At 47.5% G+C, this 17395-nt stretch overlaps 1 protein-coding gene across 1 annotated transcript; it reads left to right on the top strand.

The window, feature by feature from the left end:
• The first annotated feature begins 8339 nt into the window (after window positions 1–8339).
• Arl10 (ADP ribosylation factor like GTPase 10) lies at window positions 8340–17236 on the top strand. The gene is made up of 4 exons (XM_057787512.1): window positions 8340–8594; window positions 9012–9210; window positions 12618–12793; window positions 15239–17236. Exons 1-4 carry the CDS (start codon window positions 8412–8414, stop codon window positions 15410–15412), a joined length of 732 nt encoding a protein of 243 aa, XP_057643495.1. The 5' UTR covers window positions 8340–8411; the 3' UTR covers window positions 15413–17236.
• The last annotated feature ends 159 nt before the right edge of the window (window positions 17237–17395 follow it).

Below are 17395 nucleotides of genomic sequence, written 5' to 3' on the forward strand. Positions count from 1 at the left end.
AAAGGCCTGTGCCACCACCGCCAGGTCGCCAGAAAGGAGCAGAATCTTAAGTGCAGAGTTTAGGATTTGACTTTGCCTGCTTTCTGTTAGGACCTTGAGTGCACCAGAAATCAATATCTTCTGTCGATTCTTTACTTGGCTCATGAATAGCACAATTGGGTTTAGAATGACTTTTTAAAAAATATGCCAAGTTTTCTTCTCTTTTTTTTTTTTGTTTGTTTTTGTTTTTGTTTTTCGAGACAGGGTTTCTCTGTGGTTTTGGAGCCTGTCCTGGAACTAGCTCTTGTAGACCAGGCTGGTCTCGAACTCACAGAGATCCGCCTGCCTCTGCCTCCCAAGTGCTGGGATTAAAGGCGTGCGCCACCACCACCCGGCTTCTTTTGGTTTTTTGAGACAGGGTTTCTCTGTGGCTTTGGAGCCTGTCCTGGAACTAGCTCTGTAGACCAGGCTGGTCTCGAACTCACAGAGATCCGCCTGCCTCTGCCTCCCGAGTGCTGGGATTAAAGGCGTGCGCCACCAACGCCCGGCTTCTTTTGGTTTTTCGAGACAGGGTTTCTCTGTGGCTTTGGAGCCTGTCCTGGAACTAGCTCTGTAGACCAGGCTGGTCTCGAACTCACAGAGATCCACCTGCCTCTGCCTCCCGAGTGCTGGGATTAAAGGCGTGCGCCACCACCGCCCGGCGGATATGCAGATTTTAAAATAAGTATTACTTAATGCTATGGAGAAAATAATCAGATTAACAGATATAACTTAAAATTAACGAATGAAAAATAAATGAAAGGCTACAAAAATCCCTTGGTGCAACTTTATGTCGTCTGCAGGTGTTTAAGCACTGTCTACATGTGTGCTCATGTTTGCCATGTCCTGTATACGGTACCAAATTGGTTTATAAGTTGGTGCTCACATACGTTGAAAGTCTTAAGTTAGTGTTGGTTCCGTTTAGTTCATACTGCAATAGAAAATTCAAAGCAAGGACTGGAGAGATGGCTCAGTGGTTAAGAGCATAGCCTGCTCTTCCAAAGGTCCTAAATTCCCAGAAAACCACATGGTGGCTCACAACTATCTGGTGCCCTCTTCTGGCCTGCAGGTGTACATGCAGCCAGAATACTGAGAATTTAAAAAAAAAGACACTGCCACAAAAATTTAAAGTAAAAGTCCTGGCTTTCACGACCCCAATAATCTACGCTCAGCCACTCACCCAAACACAGTTGAAAGAGACAGTAGTGAGATGTGGAAAACCTGCTCAGTGTAGCCACTTACCAAAGTCTGAGCGCCAGGGTCATCTCTGGGACTCTGACATGAACTTTAGATTTTAATAGAAACTTCAAAGAGGCTGGAGATAAAGCAGCTCAGAGTATACCGCTCTTGCTCAGAGGACCGAGTTTGGTTCCCAGCACCCACATCAGGCTGATTACCACCTGCAAACTCTAGTTCCAGAGGACCTGATGTCCTCATCTGGATATGGCAGGTACCTGGATTCATGTGCACATATCCATATACACATACACATAATTTTTTAAAATTTTACAAACATTTTTCTGAGACTGTGTCTTACTATGTAGCCCTGGCTGGCTTAGAACTCTCTGTGTATACTAAGCTGGCCTCCAACTCAGAGATCTGTCGGCTTTGACTCCCAGCTGCTGGGTTAAAGAAATGCACCATCACACCCCGCTTTATTTTTATTTTATTTGTATGTGTGAGTGTCTGCATGTTTGTATGTGTAGCACATGAGTCTCTGGTGTCCCAAGAGGCCATAGGGGGCACTGGATCCCCTGGAACTGGAGTACAAGCAGTTGTGAGGTGCCATGGGGGTGCTGGGAATCGAATCTGGGTCCTCTGGAAGGGCAGCCAGTGTTGGGGTCCGGCTTCAGCTCAGGTTCAGGTCCTGAGATGGGGAAGGGGCGCACATACAAGGAAAAATTCTGACCACCTGGTGGATTGCACACTAGTGGCCTGAATATCTCTAGCCATCTTTATTTATACTTTAACAGAGTTTTTTTTCTACTAGGCTTACATGAACAGCTTTATTATTGGCTCCTATTTTTTACTTTTAAGAAATACACTATAGCCGGGCAGTGGTGGCGCACACCTTTAATCCTAGCACTCGGGAGGCAGAGGCAGGCGGATCTCTGGGAGTTCAAGGCCAGCCTGGTCTACAAGAGCTAGTTCCGGGACAGGCACCAAAGCTACAGAGAAACCCTGTCTCGAAAAACCAAAAAAAAAAAAAAGAAAGAAAGAAAAAAAAATGAAATACACTATAATTATTCTGAAAGCCCCAATTGTTCCTCTTCATGCTTCCTCAAATACACTTTCCCACCCCCTGCATAATCTTATTCTAGACATAGAGGTCAGTATTTTTGCATTATTAACTAAATATCAAGCCAGACACACTCTGCTTTCACAGCGCTTATGTCAGCTAGGAGCTACGTGCAGTTACAAAGTTAAAAGGTAGCGAACATGGGTACAATGCTTTAAGGACAAGAATATTGAAACCCAAAAAATTCTTCATGTCTGCAAGATATGCTTTTACACAGTCCCCTTTTCTACAAGAGGCCCGTGTCTCCGTCTCTCTGGAAAGGCAGACTTGATGAGGCGTTCTTCTCCCACCCACTAGACCATACTTCTCCCACCAATATGAAAAGATGGGCCTCTCCATCCCATAGTTTACACTGCATTTTTCCCACTGGATCATTCTAGATCCTATCACTGATTCTATCTGCTAAGTGTCCAGCGAAGCTACTCTCAACAGTTGGCATTGTGTGTACTCCCGAGGCCTCTCCCCTATTCTGTGTGTGCCCTGCTCTCCTGTCCAGAACCGTGAGACACGGTCAGTGCTCCACGTGTTGTTTCCACGTGTTGTTTCCTCGTGTGCACCGTCTCTACTGAGTCAGGAAAGCTCCCAGGTAATTCCAGATAAAGAGATTTGAGAAATATCATCCCACTGCTGATTCTTAGGGGGAAATATTTAAGAAAGATCAGAATTTCCAGAGAAAAATCACAGCTGTTGCATGTGTGACTGACAAAATAAAACTAAAAACTGGCCAAAGGATCAACAATATGAGAGAGATCAGTGTACTCTCAGAGCCATGGGTTTGTGCCCCATGTTGGGTGCTATTGTAATCAGAGACTTGCTTGTTCATTTCCCAACTGCTCAGAACTGAATAATCACACAGAAACTATATAAATTACAACACTGTTTTGCCAATGACTCTATTGTATTCCTAGCTATCACTTACATCTTAAATTAACCCATTTCTATCAATCTGTGTATCGCCACGCGGCTGTGGCCTACCAGTAAGGTTCCTAAGGTACTGGCATGTCCTTCTCCTTTGGCAGCCACATGGGGTCTCTCTTGCTCCACCTACTCTCTATCTCTGTTCTAATTTCCCACCTGGCTTTACTCTGAGGAGCCATTGGCCAAAAGACCTTCTTCTTTCTTTTTTTTTTTTTTTTTTTGGTTTTTCGAGACAGGGTTTCTCTGTGGTTTTGGAGCCTGTCCTGGAACTAGCTCTTGTAGACCAGGCTGGTCTCGAACTCACAGAGATCCACCTGCCTCTGCCTCCCAAGTGCTCAAAAGAGCTTTTTTTCATCAACCAATAAAGTAACACATATACAGAAGGACATCCTACATCAGAAAAGAGCTTGTAAGCTGCACAAATTCCTACACTGTCCCATGAATATCTGATTCTTCCCTATTTTGAATCTATTTCCACAGATGCCTTACCCCAAGGAAACCCACTGGGCAGGTAGTCACATGCTGACCCAAGACTATGCAGAAAGGTACCTGACAAACCAATGCTCTTAATCAGAGTCATCTCCAACCTCCATATATATAATTTTTTTTTTTTGAGACAGGATTTCTCAGTGTAGCCTTGGCTGTTCTGGAACTCACTGTGTAGATCAGGGTGGCCTCAAACTCACAGAGATCTGCCTGTCCCTGCCTCCCAAGTGCTGGGATTAAAGGCATGCATCACCAACTCCTGGCGTAATATTTAAAATTTTTATTTGTTTTATTTTTTATGTATTAGTGCTTGGCCCACATGTATGTCTTTGCACCATATGTATGCCTGGTACCCATGAAGGCCACAAGGGGACACTGGAATCCCTGAAACTAGAGTTACAGACAACTGTAAGCCACTTCTAGGTGCAGGTAGTCAAACTGGGATAACTGGAAAGAGCATCAAATAAATGTTCTTAATGGTGAGCCATTCTCCAGCCCTGCAAAGCAAATCTTTTTTTTTTTTTTTTGGTTTTTTTGGAGACAGGGTTTCTCTGTGGTTTTGGAGCCTGTCCTGGAACTAGCTCTTGTAGTCCAAGCTGGACTCGAACTCCCAGAGATCCGCCTGCCTCTGCCTCCCGAGTGCTGGGATTAAAGGCGTGCGCCACCACCGCCTGGCTTTTTTTTAAGTCTTTCAGGGGACTGGAGAAGTAGAGTACCTGCTACTCTCGCAGTGGACCCAGGTGTGGTTTCTAGCGCCCACATGACAGCTTACAAACCTTCATAACTCCAGGTCTTCCTTCCTTTCTTCCTTCCTTTCTTTGTTTTTTGAGACAGGGTTTCTCTGTAGCTTTGGAGCCTATCTTAGAACTAGCTCTTGTAGATAAGGCTGGCCTCAAACTCACAGAGATCCTCCTGCCTCCCAAGCGCTGGTATTAAAGGTGTGCACCACCGTCCGGCTACTCCAGGTCTTTCTTTTTTTTTAACATTTATTTATTTATTTTGTATACAGTGTTAGTTTCCATGTCTGCCTACATTCCAGAAGAGGGCATCAGACCTCATTATAGATGGCTGTAAGCCACCATGTGGTTGCTGGGAACTGAACTCAGGACTTCTGGAAGAGCCCTGTCCAGGCCTTTATAATGAGTGCATCTTCATGTCCTGGAAAGATGTTTGTTTAAATAATAGGCAAGCTGGCAAGCTTAATGGTGCATGTCTTTAATCCCAGCACCAAGGAGGCAGAGGCAGGAATATCTTTGTGAGTTTGAGAAGAACCTGGTCTACAGAGCAAGCTCCAGACCAACCAAAGCTTTAGAGTAAGACCCTGACTCTAAAAAACAAAGAGAAAAGGGAAAACAGTCTGGTCAAGGTATAGTCCCACCCATCAGTGAACCTTCATTTTGGCTACAGTATCTCCTCTTAGGCGTCTGAAAGGTTACAAGCTTTTAGCACTGAGTTTCAACCTTTCCTTCTCTGAACATGAGCCTGGGTTCCAGGGTAGGGGAGGCGGCAGTGATTACAGCTGTAAGCTGCTGACTCCAGGATATTGGCCTGCAGAGGAGGAATGAGTCAAAGGCGAGTGCTTTAACATCACCTATTAGAAAGAGAAATCGAGGACTAGAGAGATGGCTCAGGGTTAGAGGTCCTTTTCCAGAGGACGTGGGTTCAGTATCCAGTGACACATGCACATGGCAGCTCACAGGTCTCTGTCACTCCAGTTCCCATACCCTGTTCTGCTTTTTGTAGACACCAGACATGCATGTGATATAGAGATATGTATGTCAACAAAACATACATACACATAAAATAAAATTTAAAAATAAATGTGATAATTTAAAAATTATTTTTATTTCATATGCATTCATGTTTTGCCTGCATGTATGTCTGTGTGTTGGATCCCTGAAACTGGAGTTACAGGCAGTTATGAACTGCCATGGGGGTTGAATTGAACCTGGGTCTTCTAGAAGAGCAACTAGTGCTCTTAACTGCTCAGTCATCTTTCCTGCCCTGTAATTTTTTTTTAAAAGAAAGAGAAACTTTCAGCAAAGGAGAAGGGGTTTCATGAGGGGGTATGGTTTAAGTGGCAAGGTTTAGGTGTTTTAAAACGATTACAGAACAAAGTAAACAATAGTGGATAAGAGGTAAAAAGATAACTTGTCTTTTCCTGGTGTACAAAATGATGATCCCACCCCCACCCAGACCAGAGCTCTCCCATGATTGCCTAAAGATCATCGAGAAGAGGAGCTTTGATACATAGGCTATTTTCTTTTTTTAGTTTTCAAGACAGGGTTTCTCTGTGTAACAATCCTAGCTGTCCTGGACCTTGTTTGGTAGACCAGGCTGGCCTTGTACTCACTGAGATCCACCTGCCTCTGCCTCCCAAGTGCCACCACTGCCTGGCCTATGGGCTATTTCCAGTCCAAGTGAAGAGAATCTGAACAGCTTGCTGGAGTCCAGTCTTACTGGGGCCAGACATTAACTGCCTTAACTTCCCCATCTTCTGCTTCAATTCCTGGAGAGTGGGGTAAATTCCAATTTCTTGGGATCCATTGTGTCAATAGTCTAATAGCCAAAGGGAAGGATGTATTGAAGTACCTTCTTCCCTGAGGGCTGGAGATGCAGCTCAGCACTTTAGGGTACCTTGCAGAGAACTCAGATTCAGTTCCCAGAAACCAACACAATGATCCATCAACTCCAGCTCCAGGAGCTACACCATCTTCTTCTGACCTCGGGAGGTATCAGATACTCAGGTAGCATACATACATGTAGGCAAACACTCACACTCTAAACCTAAAAAAAAAAGTAAATATCTTCTTTCCTGTCAGGCAAACAGTAAAGCAGTGGTTCTCAACCTGTGGGTCACGAGAGGGGTCCTATATCAAATATTTACAATTCATAAAAGTAGCAAAATTGAAGTTGTGAAGTAGCAACAAAAATACTTTTATGGTTGGGGGGTCACCACAACATGAGGAACTATGTTAGAGGGTCACAAGAAGGCTGTGAATCACTGTGAGTAAAACCTTTTTGCACTCTTATTTATTTATTTATTTATTTATTTATTTATTTATTTATTTATTTATTTATTTTGGTTTTTCGAGACAGGGTTTCTCTGTGGCTTTGGAACCTGTCCTGGAGCTAGCTCTGTAGACCAGGCTGGTCTCAAACTCACAGAGATCCACCTGCCTCTGCCTCCCAAGTGCTGGGATTAAAGGCGTGCGCCACCATCGCCGGGCTCTTATTTCTTTCTGCTACCTCCAGAAGTAGGCAGTTTTCTGTCCTACCAGCCAGTTCCCAAATAACCACACAGAGATTTATTATTAATTTTAAATGCTTGGTTGATAATTTAGGCTTGTTACTAACTAGCTCTTAGACGTAAATTAACCCATGTTTTTAATCTACACTTTATCTCATGGCGGAACCTCTTTTCGGCATGGCATGTGTCTTGCTGGCAACTCTGTCTTTCTTCTTCCCTGGTGTGGGATGTCCTTCTGTATATGTGTTGTTTCAGCCAATGGCTTAGCAGAACAAAGCCAGGAGGGGAATCTGAACAGAGATATAGAGAGAATAGGCAGAGTCAAGGAGATGGCATGTAGCTGCCAAAGGTGAAAAACACATTGTAGACCCTTAGGAACCATACAGGTAGGCCACAGCCTTGTGGCAGTACAAAGACGGATAGAAATGGGATAATTTAAGGTGTAAGAGCTAGCTAGGAGGGCTAAGAGATGGCTCAGAGGTTAAGAGTACTGGCTGCTCTTCTAGAGGTCCTGAGTTCAATCCCCTGGACACTGGGAGTCAATGGCTCTTTTCCATTATCCTGCAGCCACAGTGAAGGACAAAGGGACTGCTGTTGCTTGAATCATTTTTCTGTTCCTCCCTTTTTAAAAATTACTTATTTAACTTTACTTCATGTGCATTGGTATGAAGGTGATAGATCCCCAAAACTGGAATTACAGGCAGTTGTGAACTGCTTTGTGGGTGCCGGGAAATGAACCAAGGTTCTCTGATCTGGAATAGTAGCCAGGGCTCTTAACCACTGAGCCATCTCCAGCCCCGCCCGTTTCTCTTTCTAACGGGGAACTTGGAGATCTCGAAGTCTCTGGAAGTGGCTGCTCTAAACTTTCTGACTCCACATACTTCATCACTGCTTTGGTCTCTGGGAGACAACCAAAGAAGGGTTAGAGGCTGCTTCGAATAGGGAACTCCGATTCTGTTCCCTTCTGCCACCCCACTGGTGTATGATCCCATATGAATAGCTTCGATTTTTCTCTTTGTGATTCTGAGAAATACCTAAGTGATTGCAACAACTTGGGTTTGAATGCAAAATTAGACCACTGTACCTACGGTGCGTCCTTAACACCTCCTAAGTCTCAACGCTTCTTTCTCTGAAGTACTGAAGGGTTGCAACGGTCCGCACAGCCTCGGGCCTCCCACACCGGGCAAACGGAGCGGAAAATCCACCCAAGATCGAAACAACTAACTGAAAGACCAGACCATGCGCCCCCTACCCGGAAGGTCCGCCCCACCGAGCCCCCCTATCTCCGCCGCAAGAAGCGCGTGGCCGTGGCATAAAGCGGTGCATTGTGGGGCTTGTAGTGTGGTGGGGTCGGGCGGGTGGGCGCGGCCACAGCACCATCTTCCACGGCTGGCTGGTCTGGTCGGTTTTGCACCGATCCCAGCGACTCCGCCTGGCCAAATGGCGCCGCGGCCACTGGGCCCCTTGGTGCTGGCTCTGGGTGGCGCCGCGGCCGTACTGGGCTCAGTGCTCTTTATTCTTTGGAAAGCTTACTTCGGCCGCAGCCAGGAGCGGCGCTGGGACCGGGGCGAGGCCTGGTGGGGCGCGGATACCGCCCGCCTCCCTCAGTGGGACGAATGGGAGGTGAGTGTGGCAAGCCTGCGCATGCTGGGAGCGTGGAGAGCTCGTGCTAGGGCCTGGGCCACGCCAGACGGGCGTCAGAGTTCTGAATCCCCGAGGGTGCGGCAGGAGCCAGCCGGATAGAGCCCTCAAGCCGGGTGTGCCTGACGCTGAGGTCTTGGGAATGGGGTTACAGACTGAGGAAGCCAATGATCTGCGATGGGGAAGAATGTGCCCGAGATCGCTGGGAGTCAAACAGAAAAGTGAGGTTTTTCAGTTCAGGATTCGAAAGGCAGCTTCTGCCCCGCTGTTCCAGACCACACCTGCCTGTCCTGGGATGCATGGAAGGAGTGCGTGGGTACCGCCGCCCCTTCGTTGTCCCTAGGGAAGGAGGGGACGGGAGGGATGTTGGAGACTGCAGCCTTGATGTCTGTCCCGCAGCCCGAGGATGAGGAAGAGGAGCCGGCTTTGAAGGAACTGGAGCAGCGCGAAGTGCTGGTGCTGGGGTTAGATGGCTCCGGGAAAAGCACGTTCCTGCGCATGCTGTCTGGGAAGCCACCGCTGGAAGGCCATGTCCCCACCTGGGGCTTCAACTCTGTGCGGCTGCCCACCAAGAATTTCGAGGTGGACCTGTTAGAGAGTGAGCGAGGGACCCCTTCACTGCTGCCCGGGCCTTGGTTCTTTGGAGGAGTCTATAAAACGCATATCTAAACAGGAATTCCCCTTTAGGAAATCCTTCCTGCTCGTCTCCAGGACACAAGATACAGAACATTCTGGCATTTAGGGTTCTTCCCTATCCGGTTTCTCCAAATGGTCCTCCTACCCTTCACCACATATGCCTTACACGGACAGACAGCTAAGGGTTCATATGCCAAGCACTTGACAGTCATCGCTGATAAAATACCCCAGACAACACCATAAAACTATAACCAGTTAATCTGCTCTGTAGATACTTGTAGGAAGGGTGACTCATGACAGGTGCCCAGCTTCCCAGTGTCCTAATGCAGAAGGCCCTCCTCTAGGCCTTTAGGAAGGCACTGGTTTCTTTTTTTTTTCTTTTTCTTTTTTTTTTGGTTTTTCGAGACAGGGTTTCTCTGTGGTTTTGGAGCCTGTCCTGGAACTAGCTCTTGTAGACCAGGCTGGTCTCGAACTCACAGAGATCCGCCTGCCTCTGCCTCCCGAGTGCTGGGATTAAAGGCGTGCGCCACCACCGCCCGGCATGGCACTGGTTTCTTACCTTCTCTTCTTGGCATGCCCTGGAACGCTTGATTAACCGCTACTACTCTTTCTTTAAACTGTGCTTCCCTTTTTTCCATTCTTTAGGGGTTTTTATTTGTTTGTTTGTTTTAGCTTTGTTGTTGTCGGAATGCTTAATAACTACTGTTAGACATTCTTTGGTTTGTTTTGATTTTTTGAGACAGGATTTCTCTTTATTAGCCCTAGCTTTCCTGGAACTAGCTCTGTAGACCAGGCTGGCCTCGAACTCACAGCAATCCACCTGTCTCTGCCTCCTGAGTGCTGGGATTAAAGGCGTGCCCCACCCCCCTTGTTTTGAGATGATCTCATGAACTCTTGAACCCTCCCTCGCTCTCTGCCTTGTGAGTGTTGGGGTTGCAGGTCCCTGCCACCATGACCAGTTCTCAGTTGTAGTTTGTGAGTGACTCCTTTGACACTTTCCCTGACTCCTTCCTGGTTCTACACCCCTTCTGCTGCCCTGTTTGTCACGTCACCCTCTGTCTCTGATGAGGCTGCGAGCATCCTGGTCACAGACTGATGTCCTCCACTCTGACCAAAGGCTTAGACCGTCACAGGTATCTGGGAGGACTTACTGAGTGAGTAATCAGAAGGGAACTGAGGAGCCTACCCTCAGTCCTAACTCTTGGGATATTGGAAGGGCTTCCAGAATATGGAGAAGGTAGCGGTTCTTGTCAGCCTGGGTCTATCCCAGTCTTTGAGGAAGCAGGGGGGCACTTCCAGCCACAGGACTAAAACCTTGAGGTCTAGATGTATTTATTAAGTACTGGGTGATAAAATTGAGCTTTGAGAACCTAACTCTGGGCCTGAGTGGACTTCATTCTTCTGGTCTTAGGCATTGTGGTATGGCCAAACCTGGCCATACCTCTTCTCCCTGGTTGTAGCAGACAACATTGATGCTTACTTGAGATTTTGGACCTCCCATCAAGTTTTCTCTGTTTCTTCTTTTGTTTTTTGTTTGTTTTTGTTTTGATTTTTTCTCTTTTTTAAAAAAGATTTTATTTATTTATTTTATATATACGAGTGCTCTATCTGAATGTATGCCGTTATTCCAGAAGAGAGCATCAGATCACACCATAGATGGTGTGAGCCACTATGTGGTTACTGGGAATCGAGCTCAGGACCTCTGGAAGAGCAGCGAGTGCTCTTAACCACTGAGCCATCTCCCCAGCCCCTCTGTCTTTTCTTGTGCCAAGGACATGTGTTCAGTGAGGGTATTATCTGACAGAAATAGCATTTCTTTTCCCCATCCATATGAAAAGGTATTTCCATGTGCCTGTGTTGAGTCCAGGCTCAGGGCTTCCCTCCTCTAGGAGTCAAACCCAGATTGCTGTCAGGCAAGGTGGATCACACCTCTAATCCCAGCACTCAGGAGGCCATGGCAGGAAGATTACCGTAGTTTGAAAAAACTCAACAACAGCAAAAAATCCCAAATTTCCAATTAAGTCCTAGAGCTCTCATCCCTCGCATGGTCTCAGCATTCTGGCCTGGGTCCAACTGAGAGTGCATGGTTTGAGCAGAGTTGGTAGGGGGACAAATTCAATACTGGTGACACTTTGCTGAACTCACTGTGAAGTCTGGGGTGTTGGCTCTGTCAGCTGTGTGCTTGGATAGACTGTGTCTCTCCTACTCCCTCTATTGCTGCCTGGTCCAAGCGGTTTTCGCCTCCCCCACCAGGACTACAACTGCTTCCTCATAGATCTTCCTACTTCTGTCCACAGTTAGCTGCTAGTACCTTTGAGAAACAGATTCTAGACCTTTAAAGGGCCAGCTTCTGTCCCTTCTCTGCTCTCTCGAGGTCCCTTACCACATTGCTTTTTCTTTCTCAGATATGTGGAATTTGTTCTTTGCTGTGACTGGAATGCTTTCCTTTGCTTCTTCCATGGCTAGCTCTTCCTCAGCCTCTACTCACTTCACCTCCAGCCTCCTTGAAGAGACATTCCCAGACCACCCAGTCCAAGACCGTCCACAGCCCCTAGCCACTTCCCTGTGTTCTGATTCCTTGCTTTCTAGAATATGCCTTTTGTAATTGCCTGGTCCCTTGAGAGCAGGACTCCAGCCTGCTCATTTCTGCATCCCCAGCACTCAGATCAGTGAGTGCTTGGCATTGGGTCAGGGAGGGGTCCCTTGAGAGTAGGACTCCAGCCCGTGTGTCTGCATCCCCAGCACCCAGATCAGTGCTTGGCACCTGGTAGGCACTCAGTAAATACTTGGTGAGTGCCTGCTGTGTGCCAAGGCATTGTGCTGGGGCTTTGGGGGGATTTAGAGTGGACAGTTAATAGAACCAGAACAAGAACGGGGTGATGCAGGGTAACCAAGGAGAACTGAGCAGAGGGGCAAAAAGGAATAGAAGGGCAGCTCCAGGTGCAGGCACTATGTCGGTAACCTTGTTCAGCATGACTCCGTACAGTGCTTCCAGAGGAAGAGGAAGGAGCAACAAGAGTGAGTGGGGACGGAGTCAAGACTGGCATTGGGACCCCGACTTCTGACCTCAGTTATCACTAACAGGGAGGAAGCTAGGACCTGGTAAAGAGGCGAGGTAGCCTAAGACTATCACTTGTCCTGTGCTGTGTACCCATCACGGACAGTCCCTGTGGGGTCTGCTGAAACTTCTTCACTCAGTAAGAAGAGACTGGCAGCGCAGTGACCTCTCTTAAGAGAGCTGCCTGGCTCTGGACTATGGTGCTTTCTTTGCCCCTGGCTAGTGGAACCTTAGGAGCTGGAGATGGGGTGAGGGTCTGGCCAGGCCACAGGGAGCTCTGGGCTCTGACCTGTCCCTTGGCCTCTCTTCAGTTGGTGGCAGCCAGAACCTGCGCTTCTACTGGAAGGAGTTTGTGAATGAGGTGGACGTGCTGGTGTTCATGGTGGACTCAGCTGATCGGCTGCGGTTGCCCTGGGCTCGGCAAGAACTACAGAAACTGCTGGACAAGGACCCTGATCTGCCTGTTGTGGTGGTGGCCAACAAGCAGGTGAGATTATGAGAGGTGGGCTGAGGCCAGCGGGAATTCTCATACATTCCTGGGCATGATGAGGGTGCATATGTCCAGAGAGAGCCTGAAATACTGCCCCCCTTCCCCGTCATCCTTCCACCCTAACTGGTGTCTGCCCCCCTTCCCCGTCATCCTTCCACCCTAACTGGTGTCTTTTCTCATCTCCCTCTTCTCTAACCCAGGAGAGGTGAAGGAACAGTTATTAAGTACTTACTATATGGCAGGTGTAGTTTTGAAGACTTTGGTTTGACAGGGTCTTGAGCACTCAGATAGGTGTACTGTGCAGCCCAGGCTGGCCTGGGATTCATAAGCCTGTCTCTTCCTGAGTGGTGGAATTGTAGTTGTCCGCCACTACACCTGCTGCTGGGGGGTGGGGTGGAGGTGCAGCATGGTAATCTCCATAGGGACATACAGGGCAGTGGAGCTGGAATGCCTGTTTCTAGAACCATCCTGCTCCTACCACTAAGCTGAAAAGTAACAAGCAATGGGGTACATTAAGTAATAATATGAATGTACTGTGTTGGGGCTCAGTGTGAACACCTGGCAGCCATTACCCCTCTTCAGTCTGGCTATACTCCAGGACAGGCCCTGCTGCCACTAACGACCTTCCTCAGAGTCTGTTTAGCTGGAGTGGAACTCAGTGGTAGGTTGCTTGTTTAGTATGCATGAGGCCCTAAGTTCTGAACTCCGAGCCCCCACAATCCCTCTGCAAAACATTTTGTCCTGGGTCTGGAGAGATGGCTCAGAGGTTAAGAGCATTGCCTGCTCTTCCAAAGGTCCTAAGTTCAATTCCCAGCAACCACATGGTGGCTCACAACCATCTGTAATGGGGTCTGGTGCCCTCTTCTGGCCTGCAGGCATACACACAGACAGAATATTGTATACATAATAAATAAATAAATAAATAAATAAATAAATAAATAAATAAATATTTAAAAAAAAAAAAAACAATTTGTCCTTGACACTTTCCTTTTCCTGGGTCCAGAGGGCTGTCTCAGGTTCAGCAGCCCTCAGGATCACAGACAGACAGACTTTATGTGGCATCCTCAAATCCAGGACGATCACCACAGCCAGAGTGCCTTGGGGCTTGTGCCAACGTTTCTAACTTGTCTCTTTGACGTCAGATTTGCCCTGCCTATCAGAGGACTCTTGATAATTATTTTAAATCTGACTATCATTTTTTCCTGATCTACCTGGGACAGTTCCCATTTATGCCTGTTCTGCTCTACCTTTTTGTATGTTTTCGTTTTTTTGAGATAGCCTTGGCTGTCCTGGAGCTTGATATGTAGACCAGGCTGGTCTCAAACTACGGAGTTCCACCAGCCTCTGTCTCCTGAGTGCTGGAATTAAAGGCGTGTGCCACCAAGCCCAGCCCTAGTGCCACTATTAATGGTGTCTTGGAGCCTTAGAAATACTTTATTTTCTTTCAAAAAAAATTCTAGCATTTTGAACCAACTGGAGGTGTCTTAGTTCCTTTCCTGGTTCTGTGAAGCGACACCATGATCAAGGTGACTTGCTTTCAGTTTCACTTCTGAAGCCTTGAAGACCACGATCATCACACTTCTCCTACAGAGCACACCTCCTCATCCTTCCCAAACCTTTCTGCTAGCCTCGCACCAAGTGTTCAAATATACGAGCCTGTGGGAGCAATTTAGAACCACCACAGGAGAGTGAGGGCCTCCTGTGTATGATTGCTCCAAGAATCTTGAGCCAGTGATGAAGCTTAAAGATACCATCACCAACCAGTAGCCTTTTCCCTTACCTCCACCCAAGCTAGACTGTCTGGAACTTACCCCTCTCTATGGTCTTACATAGTAGATATGGGTACTGGTGATACATGCCTGGAGTCCCAGCACTCAGGAGACAGAGGCATGGAGATCACTGAGTTCAAGGCCAGCCTGATTTACAGAGTGAATTCCGGGACAGTCAGAGCTACACAGAGAAATCTTGTCTATAAAAAAAAGTGTGTGTGTGTGTGTGTGTGTGTGTGTGTGTGAGGGGGGAGTAGGGATTCCAAAAGGTTCAAAAAGTTTGGCCATCAACATGAATTTGGAACCTAGCTCTGCCATTATCTCTGTTATGGGAGCTAAATGACTTCACTGAACCAATTTCCTCATCACTACATTGGGTTGTCAATCAGAGACTTGGTAGGCAGATGCCCATCATGGTGCCTAACAGTAGGAAGAGCTGTTTCTTACCACACTAGTGAATGGTGTTGTGAAAAGAGGGTGCCACAAAGGAAAGTCAGGATGGAGGAGGGCACTGAGTTTGTTCTGTAGGGTCTAGAGGTATCTTATGGGATGTAGGATTCTGCTTTTCCCAGTGTAGTAGCTGAACATTTCTGTCTTTCGTAGTTGACAAAGGTGGAGTCACACTGCAAGCATTGTCTGACAGCCATGCGTCACTGGCTTGTGTTCACTGCAGGACCTGAGCGGGGCCATGAGTATGGTGGAGCTGCAGCAGGAGCTGGGCCTGCTTGCTAGCAACAACCAGAGGGAGGTTTTCCTCTTGGCAGCCAGCATTGCCCCTGCAGGATCTGGCTTCCAGGAACCCGGCACTGTGCGCATCTGGAAACTGCTCTTGGAACTTCTCTCCTAAGCTGGAGCCACCTGCTTGCTGCCCAGCATTGGAGACCACAGTTCTGCTTCTTCCTGCATCTTCATTGCCGGCCTAAGCCCTGGACAGGATAATCATAGCAGCACCTTCTTTGTCCCCTCGAGAGCAAGGCCAGAACCACGCGGAAGCCTTCCTGATGAGGTGGACATGGGGCAGGAGGGTGTAAGGCAGAGGGGAGACGGTGACTGCCTCACCTGAGACCATAGTGTAGCTCCAGCTCCCCTTGCCTTCCTACACAGTGCGATGCTCCGTGGACTTGTGCTCCCTCCCTGCAGGTCCCACTGGTTGAAGAACCAGTGTGGGTATCACAGGTACTCCTGAGCCTTCCAGTCTCCCGTTTGACGTCATACGTTTTCCATGTGGGAAGGGTCTGGGTGGAGCACAGTATATCCTTGCTTCTAGACCCTCATCATCCTCCAGCCCCTGCTTTGTCTGTGGCCTTGTGTTTCTGCCTTTCTGGCCCCAGGACCATCATTTTTAAAGGGAGGAGGTGATTTTCTAGTTTTTCCTAAATGCCAGCCTTGGCAATGCTAAATGAGGATCAACCTGAAGACTTTAGCATAGAATGCTCTGACCACTTCCCTGCTCTTAGCCAGCCTTTATTGCCCACACAAAGTGCAGTTCACCACACAGGTGAAGGACGGTTTTCCCAGGTCGGAGACAGCCTGCTGCTTTTGCACTAACTGTGCCAATGCCCATGTTTACATAAGTCTACAGAAGGAAGGAACCTGAGTACTGGAACAAGCCTGAAGTTGGGGGGGGGGCATTTTATTTATTTATGTATTTATCAAAGGAATAGGCCAAAGTTCAAGGTTCTGTTTCTAGGTGCTGTAATTGAAACCCTAGATTGTCAAAGAAAATTTGAAGCTTTGAGAACTATCTGGAATCATGATGGACATTGAGGTAACCTATGGGTGTCAGTGGAGACAGAACTATAGCTTTCCCCTCCCGCAGCCTGGCCTTGAGACCATAACTGGAGATAAATACTTGAAGGGAACCTAGTACTTAGATTCTGCCTTGTGGCCCAGGACACAGGACAGGACCAGCAGAAGAGCCAACAGATGGCCCTGGGTGCATCAAGCCTTCTGGGACCATTTATTTGCCAGCAGAAGCAGAGAATGAAATTATGTGTTCTCTGCAATGAACATTCCATGACTGTGGATCAAGCAATGCACAGCCAGTCCTCATTTTGACACAAGCAAAGGAGCCATTGCCAGAACTTCTGAGTGAGACAAGGTATTACTCTAGCCCAGGGTGACCTTGAATTCATGACAGTTGTCCTTCCTCCTTCCTGCTGGGATTGCAGGAAACATTGGGCCATCATGCCTGGCTTCCAGTTTGCTTTTTGAAAATAGGCTGTGTGTTGTTTGCCAGTTGCCCAACATACAGCCTGGGAAGTGGAAAGCTTCCAAGTTGAAGTGAGCAGTCATCAGAAGAGGGGCCCACTGTGCCCTTGGACTCCTCCTGCCCAGAAGAACGGAATTACCGCAATCTCACCAGAAGTGATCTTTCTGCTTTTGTATTAAATACTTAAGGAATGACTTGGATTTTCCAGTATTTGAAACTTTGTTGGCAACTCTTCATCTTATCATTAGGAAGGTAAGAAACTTTGTCATTGTTTTAAGAATCCCACCTTCTTCTCCAGTGCTTAAAGCTTACCTTGGAACCAGACTCGATGAGAGGGACCCTTTTTCTTGACTTTCAAGTCCTTTGTCTAATGAGTATCATTGTGTACAATTGTCATATTCTCCCAGGTGGAGGGATCAATTTCAGAATAAAGAGTTTCACTGTGTCTGTTGAAGCAGATTTACCTGAGACCAGGCCTATTGGTGTGTGATCCCAGCTACTTGGCATCAGTTGAGGTCTGCCTGGTTTACCGTGAGTTAAAGGACAGCTGGACAATTAGCTGAGACCTTGACTCAAGATAAAAAGTCAGAGGGGGGCTGGAGAGATGACTCCGAGGAT

Source organism: Chionomys nivalis, chromosome 13, assembly GCF_950005125.1.
Source record: "Chionomys nivalis chromosome 13, mChiNiv1.1, whole genome shotgun sequence".
Taxonomy (NCBI): Eukaryota; Metazoa; Chordata; class Mammalia; order Rodentia; family Cricetidae; genus Chionomys; species Chionomys nivalis.